Source organism: Myotis lucifugus, unplaced genomic scaffold, assembly GCF_000147115.1.
Source record: "Myotis lucifugus unplaced genomic scaffold, Myoluc2.0 scaffold_3, whole genome shotgun sequence".
Taxonomy (NCBI): Eukaryota; Metazoa; Chordata; class Mammalia; order Chiroptera; family Vespertilionidae; genus Myotis; species Myotis lucifugus.
Window position 1 is genome coordinate 9,726,577 of NW_005871051.1, and position 17,200 is coordinate 9,743,776.

The 17,200-nt window shown below is 48.1% G+C and overlaps 1 protein-coding gene across 2 annotated transcripts in view; it reads left to right on the top strand.

Annotated features, from left to right (window-relative positions):
* The window catches only part of NRP2 (neuropilin 2), a 120,176-nt gene extending 103,578 nt beyond the window's left edge, over nt 1-16,598 (top strand). For both annotated transcript variants that reach the window (XM_006082426.3, XM_006082427.3), the window contains exons 16-17: nt 11,307-11,357; nt 13,370-16,598. In XM_006082426.3, coding sequence (XP_006082488.1) covers nt 11,307-11,357; nt 13,370-13,674 — 356 coding nt within the window. In that variant the 3' untranslated portion in view covers nt 13,675-16,598. The remainder of the gene's footprint in view (nt 1-11,306; nt 11,358-13,369) is intronic.
* Nucleotides 16,599-17,200: the final 602 nt, after the last annotated feature.

The window sequence follows — 17,200 nt, forward strand, 5'->3', positions numbered from 1 at the left end:
TTCATCAACCCAGGAGCCTTCCTCAGGGGTCTGAGAACCATGATTCAAGGTCTTAAAGGGACATATCCAAGAGGCCCAATTTCCGCCCGAGTCCTTCTTTTTCCCTCTCTCAACCTAGGTCCAGGGAAAGGTGCTCTTACAGCAATAAAACCTCCCAGTGGTGCTCAGAGGAAACGGGCTTCTGATTGTCAGGTCTCAGAGGCAGCTCTGACAGTACAGATGGCTCCACAGATGTCCCCGTCGGTCCCGGGCGGGGAGCAGAGGAGACTGTCCATGGCGAGAGCCTCGTTTGCTCCTCTAATGACAAGCATGATTGCCCATTTTGTCTGAGTAACATTTGGCTTTCCTTTCTAAAGCCATTTGTTCCCATTAGTAAAGTATTTCTTTCAGGCAAAGACCCAGACTCGGTCACCATTTTCCTGAGCTGGCCTGAGACCAAATTTGCCCGACTAAATTAAATGAGCCATCGTGTATGCTCCATTAGCATTGCTGTTTTTGGAGCCCCCTTGGAGAATTCCATCCTGCGCTTCCCGCCTTGGTTCTAACCCCACTGCTCATTCTAAAGGACCTTTCTTTGCCCCAAAAGGAGAGAAAGGCTGTTAGGACTCTGATCTTAGGTGTCCACACAGCACTATAATGTGGTATTTCAGACTGCGCTCAAGCATAAATGTTGCAGAAATCGTGTTTCCATGGATCATAAATACCAGATGTCAAGGCCCCGTATGGCCTGTTTGGGCTCCTACCTGGCCCTTTATGACGGTTTAAATGTGCGTTCTTGCTGTGGAAGTGAGACCTGCCCTCCTGCCCATGTAACCGAAGCCCCGCCGGTCTGCTGTGGCCCGTTTACTGCCCCTCCTCCCTGACTCTGCGGTGGTTTTGCACCAACATCATGGCCTTTCTGTAATTCAGTGGTTCTCAACCTGTGGGTCGCGACCCCTTTGGGGGTCAAACGACCCTTTCACAGGGGTCGCCTAAGACCATCCTGCATATCAGATATTTACATTATGATTCATAACAGTAGCAACATTACAGTTATAAAGTAGCAACGAAAATAATTTTATGGTTGGGTCACAACATGAGGAATTGTATTTAAAGGGCCAGAAGGTTGAGAACCACTGCTAATTTGTTGATGGAGAGGGCTTCATTGTTGAGCTTTGATTTGTCTGTGTGGTGGGCTGCATACCTGAGCCAGTCTGCAGGCCTGTCCACGCGGCTCATTTTCTCTCTAATTGTGCACATCGCTGGGCTTCTCACAGCTGTAGTTTGCCTTTCATCCACTTTAGTGACGGCCCAAAGAAAACACACAACAAATCCAACCAGCGAACACGGAGGGGAGGGGACGCCAGCTGATGGCCTTACAGTCGGCAGGGAGAGGCATCGCCTTATATAAATAAATTAAAAGCTGGGAAGGTGTAGGGATTAATGAAGCCTGACAGCTTGCGCGCACTGGGGTGCGTCTAGAGGTTAGATATAAGCAGAAGCCCGCACCCTCAGAAGGCGTCAGGCCACAGGCCTCGGCCAGAGCACATTAGGTCTGCTTGGCCCCAGACCTAAGCGGTGAAGAGAGGCGAGGTTTGGGGGATTGCCAAAGAGCAAAATCCCTTTCAGCATGGAATGCTGTCTATGGAGAATAGGTACCTCAGGCAAACCAGCAAAAACCATTCTTGCCCTAAGGCCAGTGGGTGGGCAGGAAGCCCAGAATCCTTCTCCTCTCTTCTGGGTAAAGTAATATTTCTTGGGGGGTTGTTTTATTTCAGTCACTGACCTTCAAGAGTTCAAAAAACCTTCATGCCCAATTCTGTGGTTTGGTTTGGTTGGGATTTGTTTTTGTTCTGCATAAATGGTATCATAGCATTTGTTCTCTTTGTTGGACAACTTACTTGTTTTCACTTGACGAAGCCTCCAGGTTTCATCAGTTCCCATGGACAAATTTACCCCGCCCTTTAGCTGCTGTAGAGCATTCCGTATCGTGTGAAGTGCCATAGTTTATTAAGTGCTCCCCTCCTGGTGAGCATTCAGGTTGTGTCCAGTTTTCTTCTTGCTTAGTTTTTACTATTATAAGCAATATTGCAGTGAACATCCTTAAAGTCACCTCTGTGCACGTGTTTGTCTCCGATAGCATGCCTGGGTCACATGGTGTGCCTGATTGCATTTTCATACATGCTTCAGATGGCTGCGGGTTTCCTTTTAAATGGACCTGTCCCCCTTTGAGAGGGCAACAAGGTCGTGGACATCAGAGAGCATCCCAGGTCACACTTGCACGAGCCGCATAATCTCTGTGACAGTCTCCCTTTCTCTAAAGTGGGCGGAGTGCTTACAAGAGAAGACTTTGGGTAGCTTTAGCCAAAGGGAATGTTAATCCCAGGGACTTTCTAAAAAACACTTCCAATATGCAGAGAAGGTGGGCCTGGCTGTACGTGGCAGCTCACCGGAGCCGAGGCAACTGTGGCCCGGGAGTTAATTCCATCCCTGGGTCCAGCAGGCAGAGCTCTGTTCTTCATGATTAATGAGTTCCACTTGGTTTCCTCAAAGAGTGGCTGTGCTGTGCCTTGCTGTTATTTATTTATGTTTTCTACTAAAAAATTCATGTAAAACCATCCTTTAAGGTCAGTGCACAGTACTGTGCTGCAGACTAAAATGTTCCAGCCGCCACAAGTAGGTCTACATGCCAACCCTGATTCTCCAGTCCTTGGGCTGAGAGGCGGTGGCCAGCTTCCTTCAGAGGAGGTTCGGGCTGGTGTGACCTGAGGAAAGACAGCAGGCGAGGAGGCTGTTTTCTAGCGGGGGGTTTATATGTGCAGGCAAAGCCACTAGCCCCAAATGGCTCCTGGCAGGAGTGGCAAATGGGAGAAAAAACAAGGGACCTGTTAGTTCCAAACACCATTTCTTCCAAGAGCGCTACCCTGTTTCTGCCGAGCACTAAGACAAAGGGGTCAGGAAAATGGGACTCTGACTCTGAGCATAATGGACCGTTTCTACGGCCGTATACGGGCTGTGTGGGCCCAAAACCCAGGACTGCTGGTTCTGGGATCTGGGGCTTGGGTAGATTCTCCGGGTGGCTCAGGGGGGAAAGCAGCATAAGCTCCAGGGGTGGGTGAGCTAGAGACGTCCCCATGCACACAAGCCTTGTGTTGCCTTCTGTGTATACTTGTGCAAAATTGAACCCTTTCAGTATCATTAACTAATATACCCACAAGCAAAGGCTCTGATCCGGAGCTGGAACGACAGTATGCCGCATCTTGGCCTTCGACCACAGCAATTTTTCTTGGCAGCAGGACTCATTAGCAGGACGCGTGGACTAGAGTTCTCTGTGCCTTGTTAGAGAGCAGCCAGCTCTGGTAATGATGCGAGTGCAGGGAAAGCTTTGAGCCGGAGGTGGCCTTGACCAGAGTCCTGTTCTCAGCCGGCCTGCTGGTTTGAGACTCTATTTGAGCACAGACTGTTAAAGAACTGTTTTGTCCCTCAGCAATTCCCCACTGCCACCAAGAAGCTGGGAAAGGGGATGTAAAGACCTCAGGGGCCCATGTCAGCTTCCTCACTGCTTCTCTAGGACAGTCCTGACAGCTGGTACTGAAGGAGGAAGACAGTCATTAGAACGTAAATGGGCGTGAGATGGGAGCATCAAAGGAGACCTGGGGTGCCTCATAGGCCTTGGCCAAATGCAGACCAAGAATGTGAGCTCAATAGTAGTGTCACGAGAATCCCTGGGCCCACACCATAATCGCCATCTGCTTCACACCTCCTGAGAGGGCCGTCGCCCCCTCCTCTTTCCCCAGGGAGGCCTGTCTCCACCTCTGCCTTTGCACCAGGTGTTCATCTCCAGCCTGCACCCTCCTCCCTCTTGGTGGCCCCCGTCCCTCTCCTCTGACATCCTCACACTTGCCCTGCCCGCCTCCCCCCACCAAAACCTTCTCCCAGAAAAGCATGGATCAGATTCCTTCACACAAAGTCTTAATTGCTTAGTTCCTCCAACTGGTTGCATTCTCCGAGGAGACCAAACCTAGAGCCAGAGGAATTATTCTATTATTCGCTTATTACACAATTGCATTGTTCGCTGGCAAGCTTCTGTGCAAATCACCTCTTGAATAGGTAAAGTGTTCCACCTCTTGAATAGGTAAAGGTGTTCCACCTTTCTGGAACACCTACCATCTTTATATATATATAATTGATTTTTTACAGTGAGGAAGGGAGAGGAATAGAGAGTTAGAAACATCGATGAGAGAGAAACATCGATCAGCTGCCTCCTGCACACCCTGTACTGGGGATGTGCCTGCAACCAAGGTACATGCCCTTGACCGGAGTTGAACCTGGGACCCCTCAGTCCGCAGGCCAACGCTCTATCCACTGAGCCAAACCGGTCAGGGCAACACCTACCATCTTATCTCAGAATCATTCATTCATTCTTGTGTTCAGAAGAGCTGCCCAGTTTCTCAGTATAAACAGCTCTCTCGGTGAGATGCATGTGTAAGAGACTTTTTTTTCAAGCACCTATGGAATCATATGGAGCAATCTGTAAGAAGACCTCCTATTTGACATGTATTCTTACAGAAATGCAGAATGTCTCGGATTTTTCAAAGACCTAGAGTAAGGAAGAGGCTCCAGAATTGCCCTCCGTCCACATGGCTGGGCTTTCCCAGCCCACACAGCTGTGAAGCCCATCTTTATAGCTAACCATTTCTCTGACTGCGCTTTTCTTATTTCCACGCCATTGTTGGGGCTCGGTGGAGCCATTCCGGCCTCAGCTGCTCATCTTCCTCCACACTTGAAAGCAGTATTAGGTCATTTTACAGCCTTCTCATTGCAGTTGCTATTTCCAATCCTTTTTAGTGTTTCCTCCTAGTTATTCAACTAAAAATAATAAAAAAAATGTCTAAATTCAGGTTCAGACTCTTCCAATTTCTCAAACCAAGCCCCCTTTTCTTTCCCAGCTTGAAGCCATTTGAAAACTCCAAAAAACATTTCTTTTCCATGATTTTCATTAGATTTGGCTCTAATGAAATCCAGGATGAAGGATCTTCTGGTGGTGTTTCTAAACTCAAGCCAAACCCAGCAAGGGGTGAATGGCTCACAAGTAGCCTGACTCTGGAGCAGCTTTGGCAAAGTTTAGATTAACATCTGAACCTTTGGCTTCTTGTAGCAGCTGGGGATGAGCAAACCAAATTAGGGAAATTAAGTACATAGTGAGGAGGGGGGGGTACACCTTTAGTCAGTGCTAAATTAAACACTTTGGAGGGCCAAGAAATATCTCCTAGTCCTTCATTATTTCCCATTTATTTTGGTCTGAGTGTTGTATCTCCTGTTGGGATCAAAACAGAGTGTCCGAGAGAATTTTTTAAGGCTACTCCCATCTAAACAGTCCAGTGATTTAGCTGGCTCAGGGGGGTTGGGAACTTGGAATCAAATTCAACAAGAGCTCGAAGTGGCCAAGAGCTTATCCCAAACAAATCATAGGCCCAAAACAAGGTGTTGACAGTGTGGCTTGCTCTCAGTTTTACTGCTGATTGGTTCGACGATTTATTGCATTTTTCTACCCTCCTTCCTCAATTTCTTCCTCTTTAACACAGAAGCGATGACACTTGGTACCTGTGAAAATGAATGGTTTCAGTGATTTTTCGGTGTGGAAGAGCCTCTTGGATCCTTGCTTTAAAGCTGCTTGCAGTTTGGTGGGCTAAGTGGAGGGGTTACGGCTGGCTTCCTGGCACATTTTATCAGCCCTGCCTCAGTCAAGGTGGAGGCCTGGAAGTTGGGGCACACTTACCCACATCGTCAGTTCCCGGATGGCCAGTTGGCAGGACTGGTTCCGAAGCCTAATGAGCAAGTATTGCAAACATAGAAGCTCCTGGCTCCCACTTGTCTGTCCTTTTCATGGTCCTCTCTCTCCATGCACACCTTACACCTTAAGATCGATGCCTTCGGGGAGCAGCCCCTTAAGGAGAGGACAGATTGGGTGAAGGTGGGGGCAGAGCAGCGTGCAGCCATGGAGCCCTTTTCTGTAGAAGCCGCCTCGTCTGCTTCAGCAGGGAAGGTCCGTGGTTACTCTACAGAGGAGCAGACAGAGTTTCAGGGAGGTCAGTGCCTTGTCCAGGCACTCACACCTGGGGCAGTAGCAGAACTCAGGCATGAGGCAGGCCATCTGGGAGGTCAATGCCTTGTCCAGGCACTCACACCTGGGGCAGTAGCAGAACTCAGGCATGAGGCAGGCCATCTGGCCCGGCCTGTGTGACTCAGTGGTTGAGTGTCAACCTAAGAACCAGGAGGTCACGGTTCAATTCCTGGTCAGGACATATTCCCTGGTTTCAAGCTCGATCCCCAATAGGGGACATGCAGGAGGCAACTGATCAATGGTTCTCTCATCATTGATGTTTCTCTCTCTCTCTCCCTCTCCTTTCCTCTCTGAAATCAATAAAAATGGTTTTTAAAAAGAAGCAGGTAGTCTGTTCCCAGGCTGCCCCCAGTCCACTACTCCTCCATATTCCCTTCAGGTACAGACTGGATGGCCCTTGGGGTGTCTCTGCTACACATTCTGGATGGCAAACCTGCCCTAGGCTTCAACCAAGCCTCTCAATCCACTGCTCAGAGTAGGCATGGAAGGGACTCTCTAGAGCAACGGTCGCCAACCGGTGGTCCGCGGACCACTGGTGGCCCATGAGGTCCGAAAGGTTGGCGACCACTGCTCTAGAGAACCTGTGTATGTCAGTGTCCTGAAATGATCTGTGCACAAGTGACCCGGGGATGGACTGTCTTACATCATTTATATAAAAGTAGCCAGTGGTTTGGCTACTAACTCTCTTAGCAACCCTATGAAGCTCCCTGTACCACACAGAAAGTACACAGAACAATGTCAACACCAGTACACTCATAGTAGACCACAGCAGAGCAGAAGTGGTGAAAGTGAAGGTCACAATTTTTCTATAACAGAAAAAGAAACTAACCCCAAGGATCTTAATTTAAGGGGGGAAAAAAGAAAGAAAGAAAATGAGGAAGAAAAGAAAGGGGGGAGGGGGGAGAAAGGACTGTGAGAGAAAGCATTCTTGTTTGAGGCCTAAGTCACGCTCAGTGGGGAATTTCCCGGTGCAGGTTGGAGTGTCTGGGGTGTTTCCTCTGCACAGCATGTGTGGTCTTACGCCACCAGGCAGTGTTCCAGACCCCTTGGGGTAAACATCTCTTAGGCTAGGTTCAGTTCTTAACTAGGTATGGCTGTTCACCCTTCGTGCCGTAGTATTGAGATCTACTGATAAGGACACTGGAGAATATTTGACTTTTCTAGGGGGGAGAGAGTCCCTGAAACAGTCCAGTGGATGTTTAATGACTCTTGCTCTGAAAAATCAGGAAAATGGGAGATAGATGAGACCTTGAGTCACTCGTCACTGTGTACCTAACCCACCTCTCAGTGATGCTAAAGGAAGAGCTCCTGGGGAAGCAAGAGGACTTTCAGTCTGAGGTTCAAGGTCCATATAAAAATGGCCATGTTTTGTTGGATTGTGTTCTTGTTCATTTGTGTGTGTTTTTAAGAAGGCTCACTTGATTGCTCCAACTCTACTAAAATCCCTTCCAGTCACCATGAGCCCTGCTCCCTCTCTGTTCTGGTCTGCAGCAGCGGGTGCGGGGAGAGGGGACAGACCTGCCTCTCAGGTAGGGAAGGACAGGGTGGAGGATTTGTGGGGGGCAAGGCAATCTCTTTGAATTCCTCAAAGAGAATCTGATAAAAATGAATTCGAGCCCCAAACCAAGAACTCAGTGTATGAGTAAAAAGCTTCAGGTGCCATGTTTGAAACCATTCCTACAACCTCCAGCCCCATTTTGCAGCTTAATTCTGAAGCATCCTCCTCCCCACTCGCGGGTTTCTTTCCTGGCCCTGGCCCAGCCTCCTTTGCCCAATCCCCACCCTGTGCTCCGGCAGCAATAGGAGTCCCCTCCACAATGCCCCCCTTTCTTGTATTTTGTTGGGGTTGAGTCTTTGCTTCCCAACCAGACAGGGCCTTGATTACAGACACCTGGTCCCATACATCTTCATTTCCCAAAGTCCTCAATATGGTTCCTGGGCACCTACTAAACCCTCTTCATAAGCGATGGTTGATTGATTGGTTAGTTAGCCAGTCAATGAAGAACAATTTAAATCAGCCTTCCCTCTTCGAGTAACGCCTATCAGAGAAAATGTGAAGCCCCAAATTTCAGATTGCCACATCTCGTTCATGAGAGATCTTCATTAGTTCCCATCAAGGTGGTGAGCCATTGATGCAGGTAAACCGCGGGAGGGTGTGTATGCAGGCGACTAAGATCCAAGGCCTTTATTTCTGTTAGGATGGAGTAATGATGATGTGGAGGCAATTGTAGTGTCCTGCCCACACCCAGAGAACTTGAGAGCAGACTAGGGGAGGAGGGCTCTCCTCCGGCCCTAATACAGTACTGAGCGTCAGAGTTCAGGCTTTGCAGTCGGATTGGCCTGAGATTGAACCCCTACAGGGGCCCAAAAGGAAATAGGGTCATGTAAGCACAAAGGTTGAAAGGGGAAGTCATGTGGGTGGTAAGATCCATCCCTGACCTGTGTTCTCCTAAATGTGTGGCCCATTCTGCTCTTCCTCATCCATCTGACACTCATAACCACTCCCTACAACAGAGTCCTGGCAGGTTCTCTTCAAGTTGTTCCTCGTTAAAAAAAATTTAAAAACAAAATTCCAGGTCTCTAGACCCCCCTTTTTTTTTTGCTATCTGCCTCACTTCTCAAGCTAGGTCTCCTTCCCAGGGAGGTGCTGCCTCCATTCTCTGCCGTGAGCTACTTGCTCATTACTTCCCCTCCTCCAAACCCTTGCCTTTTCTTTGCTAGAACTAAAGGAACCTGGTGGAACCATACTCCTTGCTGCCAACAGGCTGAGGTTTACCTACTAGGCTCAACAGAAAAGGAAGGTGGCCTGTGAAGGTCAAAGAGGATTTTGAGAAAGAAAGCTCTTAATCAACCCCAGACATCAAGAATATTAGCGAAGGGACTAGAGAAAATTGCTATCAAATTAAATTGCTTTTGTACAAATGTTCCCTATATTTGGGTTTTCCCCAGTGTGCCATTCTTTCTTTAAGGCTTGGTGAACAGATGCATGTTTGAAAATGTTGATTAACTTATCCTCTTTTCGACCCCTTCCCACTCACCCAAACTGCTGGAAGCAGTCAAAAGCCAAGTCAAGCCTCTAATGTGTTCTTCTCCTTAAGTAGCCTTTAATTCTCCAGGTGCAGAACTATCAGCCACATCTAGGAAATCAATTTCACAGACCAATCTCATTGGTCCAATTTCTTAGAAATGGATCGATTCTTAGGAGGTCATCTCATCCAGTCCTCTGCCTCCAGAGACAAGAGGCTGTGACCTCCTGGGACAAAATGTCCTCATAGTTATCACCACCCTCTTACCCTTTTTTCTTTAAGATCCAGGCAACATTCACCCCTTTCCAGACTATCATCAATAGTGTCCTCAGAGTTCTTCTCCGCGGGTGTGAGATGGAGCAAGATGACAGTCTAGCCTCTAAGAACTCATTGCATCCTTTGTGAAGACCAAGTACCTAAAAGCAAGAACAGGATTTGGCCCAAAACTCACAGATAGGAGCCCCACAATTTTTGTCCTAGGCTCATTCATAGTCTCATCATATGTTCTGCATCTTTTAACCGTGAAGGTATTAAGACCTCTGAGCATCAAAATTATTAATGGTTGGAAATGTGATGGCTTTCTCCCTTTCTCCCATGTTTGTTTTATTTTTCATAAGGTTAAAAAAATCTCCAGGCTGACTTTCACAAGTTTGATTTGATCCCCATGACAGACACCACCTGCCTCTTGTTGATTCGTGCCCACGTCTTTTTTCCAGGGAAACAGTCTGCATTGTAGAGGCCTGGAGAATAATGCAGGGGGTGGGCACTGAGGTGGGGAGGCTGGCACAGCCTGCAGGTGCCAGTTGCTGTGCTCAGGAGCAGGCAGGATTTATGGAGGATTGGTGCCAGTGGCATCGATCCTTTCAAGTGGGGTCTTGGCACGTTGTTTTGTGCATCTCTTCTGGGCCACCAAGGGGATGAGAATGTGCTTTAGCACTTTTGCCAGGGATGAGGTTGGAACGTGATTACCACTAGCACCTCCAGGAAAGGGCTGAATTTTATGTGTGGCCATGATAGATGGATCTTCAGTTCAGGTCATGGTCAAGTCGACCTTCCCTGAGATGTTGTGCTAATCAAGGAGAAGTTCAGGCTGGTCTGAAGCTCTTTTATTCCTTTTGTTTGATACTTTAGCTGTTTAGGATTTGGGTTTTGTGATAAGCCTTGATTTCTGCATATCAATTTATAGTGCTGACTCCAAGGTTGTCCACCTGACTCTGGGCTGAATAAAACTCTCAGAGGGCCACATGCCTTCACTTGGTGCCATTTTGCTGACAGCAGGAACAAGCATAATTAACTTGTGAGATTGGAAGAAGTGATAAGACACTGTTCTTCACCACATATTTGATTCTCTTTTTTAATGTTTTTCCATTTTAGACATGTAATTTTATTGGCTCTGATTTCTATAAGATGGACAGCATAGTGAATAGAGAAACCTGTATTATCCCCTTCCCCAAAATATTATCATAAAAGAAGAAAAAGATAGTGATAATACTAGAGAAAATTCAGAGTAAATTAACTCAGCTGTATTCAAGACTGGGCTAGTCTGATTGGATGCCCATGTTTGATCTATTCTAAACTGAAGAAAGCCAATAGAAAAATAGCCGGGAAAGGAAAGATGGGAGATATTAGCACAGATATGTGAAGGTGAATAGGCATGACATTCTTTCCAATTCTACGTCTACATTGAAGCATATAATGATGAAACGTGACTTCCTTAAATTTCCATACATTTATTTGAAATCCAGAGGAGAAAGGCTCTTGTACTTTGTGTCCACTTAGATGCATCATCATATAAGGAGGGTCAGCATGTTATACTAGATGAACAACACAGTCATGACAGCTGAGGATGGACATGCAGTGTCGTTGAAATTGCCTTAGACAAAACTCAGACCTATATTGCTAATGAATAACAATCATTATAAAGACACAAGTGAGGATTTACTTGGCACTAAAGACCTTTCCTATTGTTTCTATTCTTCTGGTTACTGAAAGTAAAGATAGATCCTTTGAGGGAAAAGTCTCCATTAATATGCCTGTTACATGATCTAGAAGCAGATGGGATGCTTGAGCTGCCAACATATCGAGGAGTCGTTCTCAGAAAGGTCTAGTCTCTGCCTGGTAGCCATGGTGATAGGACTGGTTATAACTTGATTTGTTTGTTTCCTTTTTCATTATAGTGGACATCCCAGAAGTACATGGGAGAGAGGGCTATGAAGATGAAATTGTTGGTGAGTATTACTATGATTTAGCAGATAATCATGAAATTCAAGTTTGGTTATAAAGATGTACTGCAGAGGGCCAGAAACCACCAATTGCTCTGTCAAGGTCAAATTTAGAGTTTAGAAAGTGTATCGAGTCCCTTCTGCCTAATCTGAAACAGGTCCCCTACTTCGGGCAACTTTCAACATTGATGGACTTCAAATCTGGAGAAACCCTTGAGAACTGAAGGCCAGGGTCCTCTACAGGAGTCACCGCTTGAACCCATTAACCTCCTTCCAAAAAGTGCCTGAGTGAATGAGCGTCACCATGAATACCCTCCCAGGCCTGCTGTGGTTGCCAGTTCCCTGGCGTGTAGGGACCCTTCTCACACTCTCCAAGACTCCAAGTTGGGGCTCACTGCAAGATCCATGTTTCTTTCTCACACTGCCCATCTCATGTTTTCATTTTATTTCAAGCTCTGTTTTCCCACTTCAAACACATACGTCAAGAGGCTGAAGCGAGAATCCCGACTAAAGGGCCACTGAGCAAACGTGTAGATGTCATTTCTTCCCTGGGCTCAGAGCAGCACCGGTCTCTCTGGGTTCTCTGAGTGCCAGAGTTGATCTCCAAGAGGGATCACGAAGGTTCCCCTCGGAGAACAGCTTTGAGACCAAGATTGATGCATTTAAGAAGAGCAGTTTATAGAGCAGCTGCTTTTCACCCGACCTTAATCAAACACTTCAAGTGTAGTTATAGAAACAGAGTGACTAATCCAAACAGCACCTTGTTAACTGAACACAGACTCTGCCTGCAAACCCAGCCTAACGCTCCTTTTATGGGCAAAGCTGCGCAACTGGCCTCCGCGGAGAGGCTGCAGTGGATCAAGCAAGGAGCACTGACGGGGAGGAGGAGGGCAGAAGGGTGCAGGAAGCCTGCGGGCCCGGTGCAACTGCTTGCTGACTCTGGGACCCTGTGTGAGTTACCTAGTCACCTAATTTCTTAAAACCTCGGTCTCAATCTATCTATCTACATATCACCCTGCTTTCTTCATGGAATTATCAGGAAATCCCACAAAATAAGCCGTGGGTATCGTCATGCCTTGGCCACACTGGGTGGTTTAAACAACAGAAATGTATTTCTCCTCATTCTGGAGACTGGAAGTCCAAGATCAAGGTGTCAACAGTGTGGCTTCCTTCTGAGGGTTGTGAGGGGAAATCTGTTACAAGCCTTTCTCTTTGGCTTGTCGATGGCCATCCCTGTATCCACATGGCCATCTGCCATCTCTGGCTGTCTCAAGTTTCCCCTTTTTATAAGAACACCAGTCACACTGAGTTAGGGCCCACCCTATTTCAGCTTGATTACCTCTGTAAAGCTCCTATCTCCAAATAAGGTCACACTCTGAGGTTCTGGGATTTAAGACTTCAACATATGAGTCTGGGGAAGGGACATAATTCAACCCATTAGTAAGGTTAGACGGATGTCAAGTGAAGTCCGGTGGCTTGAAAAACATCTGCTGCTCGGATGGCCAGGAATGCTATGCAGAAACTCTTCCTGTGAGAATAGTCTCAGCCTGTCCTTCGATTTAGCTTGAACCCCTTGGAAGTAAGGGATGAGGAGGAAAAGGAGGAAGGGTGCCCAAACACAGGGCCATCCATGGGGCTCCGAAGGCACCCTGTTATAATATGTATTTACTTAGCATTAGTGAAATTATTTAAGTCTCAAATACTTAAGACTATACTCAGTATGTGCTGGACACTAACCACTTTATCAATATTCATGTAGTTCACCTAGCAACCAGGTGAGGTAGACTTTATTAATATCCCCATTTTACAGATGAGAGAACTGAGGCAAAGCGAGGTTAAATAACTTTCCCAAAGTTACACAGCGAGGCTGTGGCGGGGCTGGGCTTTGAAGCCAAGCAGTGTTAAGTCCCGGCTTCCTACTCACGCTCTGCAGAACCTCTGGGCTGGGCTGGGGAGGCTCAGGTATTTCGCCCCGCAAGAAGCATTGCCTGCCATCTGCCCTGTGCTTTCTGTCCTAGATGAGTACGAAGTGGACTGGAGCAACGCTTCTTCCTCGACCTCAGGGTCCAGCACCCCTTCGGCCGACAAAGAGAAGAGCTGGCTCTACACGCTGGATCCCATCCTCATCACCATCATCGCCATGAGCTCGCTGGGCGTCCTCCTGGGGGCCACATGCGCCGGGCTGCTGCTCTACTGCACCTGCTCCTACTCGGGCCTGAGCTCCCGCAGCTGCACCACGCTCGAGAACTACAACTTCGAGCTGTACGACGGCCTCAAGCACAAGGTCAAGATGAACCACCAGAAGTGCTGCTCCGAGGCATGACGGATTGCACCCAAATCACACCTGACGTTTCATTCCAGCGAGAGGGGCTAGTGAAGATTACAATTTTTTTCCCCTTTGGAACTGAATGCCATAATCTCGATCAAACTGATCCAGAATTACCGAAGGTGTGGACAGGACAGGCGGGCAAGTGGAGGGAGGAGGGAGATGCAGCCGCGTGGGGGGGAGGGGTGTCACGACCCACCTAGCACCGTGGGGGGCCGAGTCATTGCTGGGACAAAGACGGGAGCTCATCTCTTTGGGGGTCACAGTTCTCTTTCGTTTGTGAGTTTGTTGTTATTATTATTAATTATTATTATATTTTATTTCTTTGGTCCGTGAGCAACTCGAAGAGGCAGAAGAGAATGACTTTTCTAGCGCAGAAGCAGAGGGGGATCGTTATTCTCTGCTTTCTGTTTCTAATCAACACTTGAAAAGCAAAGGGTCTTTTCACACTTTCCACCTTTAGGGGAAAAAACTCAAAATACAAGCCGTGCAGCTTATCCCGTCTTCTGATCTTCTCCTGGCTTACGGGAGCTGCTGTGGCGAAGGCCCTGACGCCGACCCTGCGCGCTGCCGTGCCCAGTCCTAGCATTTACATAGGATGTCGTTGCCTTTAACTTTTTGTATCCAGGGGAAAATTGCCATTTTAGGGTCAGCACGAACAGCTCTTTCCTACATGCGATTTAAAACAAACCAGAAAGGAAACTTCACACGTCAAAATCCGCGGAAGCACCTCCATGTTAGACGTGGACGAGCCTTAAGGAGCTTTGTGAATAGGAGCCATTCGGACCAGGATTTATGGCTGTGGGGCTCCTTGCGGGGCCTCTGGGGGTGGTTCTGCTTCCCGCCCCCCTCCTTGTTCTCCTAAGACGTGGACACATGCACACACATTCATGCACACACCCCCCACATTTGTCTCTAAGCCCCAGGAAAGGCCTCGTTTGATAGTCTCAAAGGTGGGGTGGGGAGACAGGCTGTTTTCTCTGTCGGCGCCATGTGCCTGGTGCCCACCGGGTGGAAAGGGGGCAGTGGAGGGGAAAAGAAGTCCAGCCCCTGATGGTGTGATGGCAAAGGCTGAGCAGAGCGTACAGAGAATCTTGATGAGTCAGCCTCTCCAGGAGTAAACATGGATCTCTCCTTGGGGTTACGGCCACCACCTCCACCTTTCAGGAGAGGGGGCCAGGCTGTCAGGGTGTCTCGCCGGAAGTCTGCAAGCACTGTGAACCAAAATGCTGGCAACCCTGTCTGAACCCCAGAGAGACCGATGTTCTCTCACACACATACACGCACCAATTTATGTGTTTTTTTTTATTAAGTGCCTTGAAAAAGTGAAGAAAAATGTATTTTCCCTCTATGTCGAAATCAGTGAATATCATACAAGTTAAGGCATTCCTCCTTCCCTAGCCCCAGTGGCTCCCCGCCCAGCTCCCCCACCTCACCGCTGACCTACTAATGGAATGAGCCCTGCTACCCAAATGGTCGTCATTGCCCGGATGACTCTCACCTGCTCCAGAAGGGGCCGCATCAGGAATGGATGAACCTATGCGAAGGATAGGATTGTCCGTGTCAAGATCCAAATCTGATTTTGTAGTGACGCCTACGGTTTACCTGTGTACTGGTTGAAACTCTACCAGCGTGCCCAGCCTATCGCATAAACTGTCCGACCATTTTTGCTGCTATGGTCACCCCGATCTCATGTGTCTCATGCCCAGGTGAAGGGGGAAGGGTGAATGGGGCTGGCAGTTTCCTGTGTTAACTCATGGAAATGCTGGTTCACATGGGAATGTCACCATGTTTTGTGTGCAGAGAGGGAGACTCATGCCAACAGCTATTTATTCCTACGTGTGTGTGTCTGTGCCGCCTTTGAGTTCTCTGTATCTACTGTGTATGTGAATGGTCACGTGGGACTCAGTGGTGTTGTTGTGACTTTGACTCTGACCGAGGGCCTGAGTTAACTGCTGATCTCAGCACTCGCTGGCACCGTGGTAGTTAGAGGTGAAAAGTAAAGCCGTCAAGCCCGAGGGCTTAGCTTTAGGCCCACCCTGAGCTGGGCGTAGAGCAGAAGCAAGTGTTTAAGTAGCCTACCCTCCTCTTCGCCTTCCCGTGTAGCTCCGTGTTCAGGAAGCTAGCAAGTCCTGGGGATTTCCAGGAGCAGCCTGCAGAAGAAGAGAAGTTCAGACGTCTACTCTGGGGGTCTGGCTGTCTCATGCCCAATGGACCGTGTTACAGCTCCCCAAAGACCAGCCCTGTCTCCAGCCTGCAGTTCACCTCTAAGTTACGCACAACTCAGCCTGCATCCCGCTGTATCCATGTTCTCCGTGAAGCCCCAGGCGGGCCCTGAATGCTGAACAAAAGCAGGCTCCCCCGGGCTGCGTGTAGATACCTCACCAATGCTGGCGGCTGGTCTCTGGCGAGACAGAAAGATAGTGGGCCCCGATTATAACTTAGTGGCCAGAGGGCACCCTGGTGCATTTGTCGTCTCCTTCGGCAGGTGGGCTGCCTGACCCGTCTCCTTAAGTCATTCCCTTTGGGAAACCCAACTCACAGTATTGATCTCCTTTTTTGCCTTGTACTGAATGACACATTACCTCCACGCTCTCCCAGACTAGACGGTCCACAGGGCCACAGGTTGCTTTCTCTCTTAGGTGGGAATGAGGAGTTGACAGGGATGAGGGTCCAAGGAATGAGCATGAATGGCAAGAAAACAAGGGGAGAAGTTAAGCCATCACACAGGTTAACTTTTCCAAGGTTTGCAGTTAAAGGTATTCGACCATTTGCTGGCTGAGCCAGATCACGGGAACTTGAGAGCTTTTACTGTGATTCTTCAATGTAAAAATTAAACAAACAACAATGTCAAACTGTGTTTATATGATTTGTATAAAGCCTTTTTAAGATTACTATTTAAATAAACATTATACCAGAGATATTTTGTTGAGTGTTTTTTACTGGAGACGAAGAGACTTGGGGTGACCAAATCATCCCAGCTTGCCCAAGACTTTCCTGAAAGTCCCGTGTCCCCCAAATCCCTCAACCTCAGCAAACCAGGATGCTGGGTCACTCTCCTGGGACAACATTTCTCAACATTTTCATGGGGAATTAATAGGTTGATTGGTTGGCTTTTTATAAAATAAAAATATGATGGAGATGGGTAACGGGCTACCTGTCCAATAGGGTTATTTTAACTCAAAGACTTGCCTGGTCGATTTCCAAGACTGTGATCCCTACAAACAGACCTCTCAACGGTAGACCAGGAAAGGCCTCCTATGCAGGTGATAGTTAAGCTGAAACCAGAAGAGATGAGGAATCAGCTAAGCAAAGTGCCTGGGAAAAGCTTTCACGTGGAAGGAACAGCATATAGAGATGCTGCTGTGGGGACGTCTGCTGCGCTCCTGGGAACACAGAGGCGGGGACCAGATAAGCTCCTGCAAGGCACAGGGAGAAGGCTCTGTTGGATCAGCATCACTCCCTGGCCTTCCTTAATGTCTGCAAAGAACAGCTCCCCACTTCCCATCCCCGTTCCTCACTG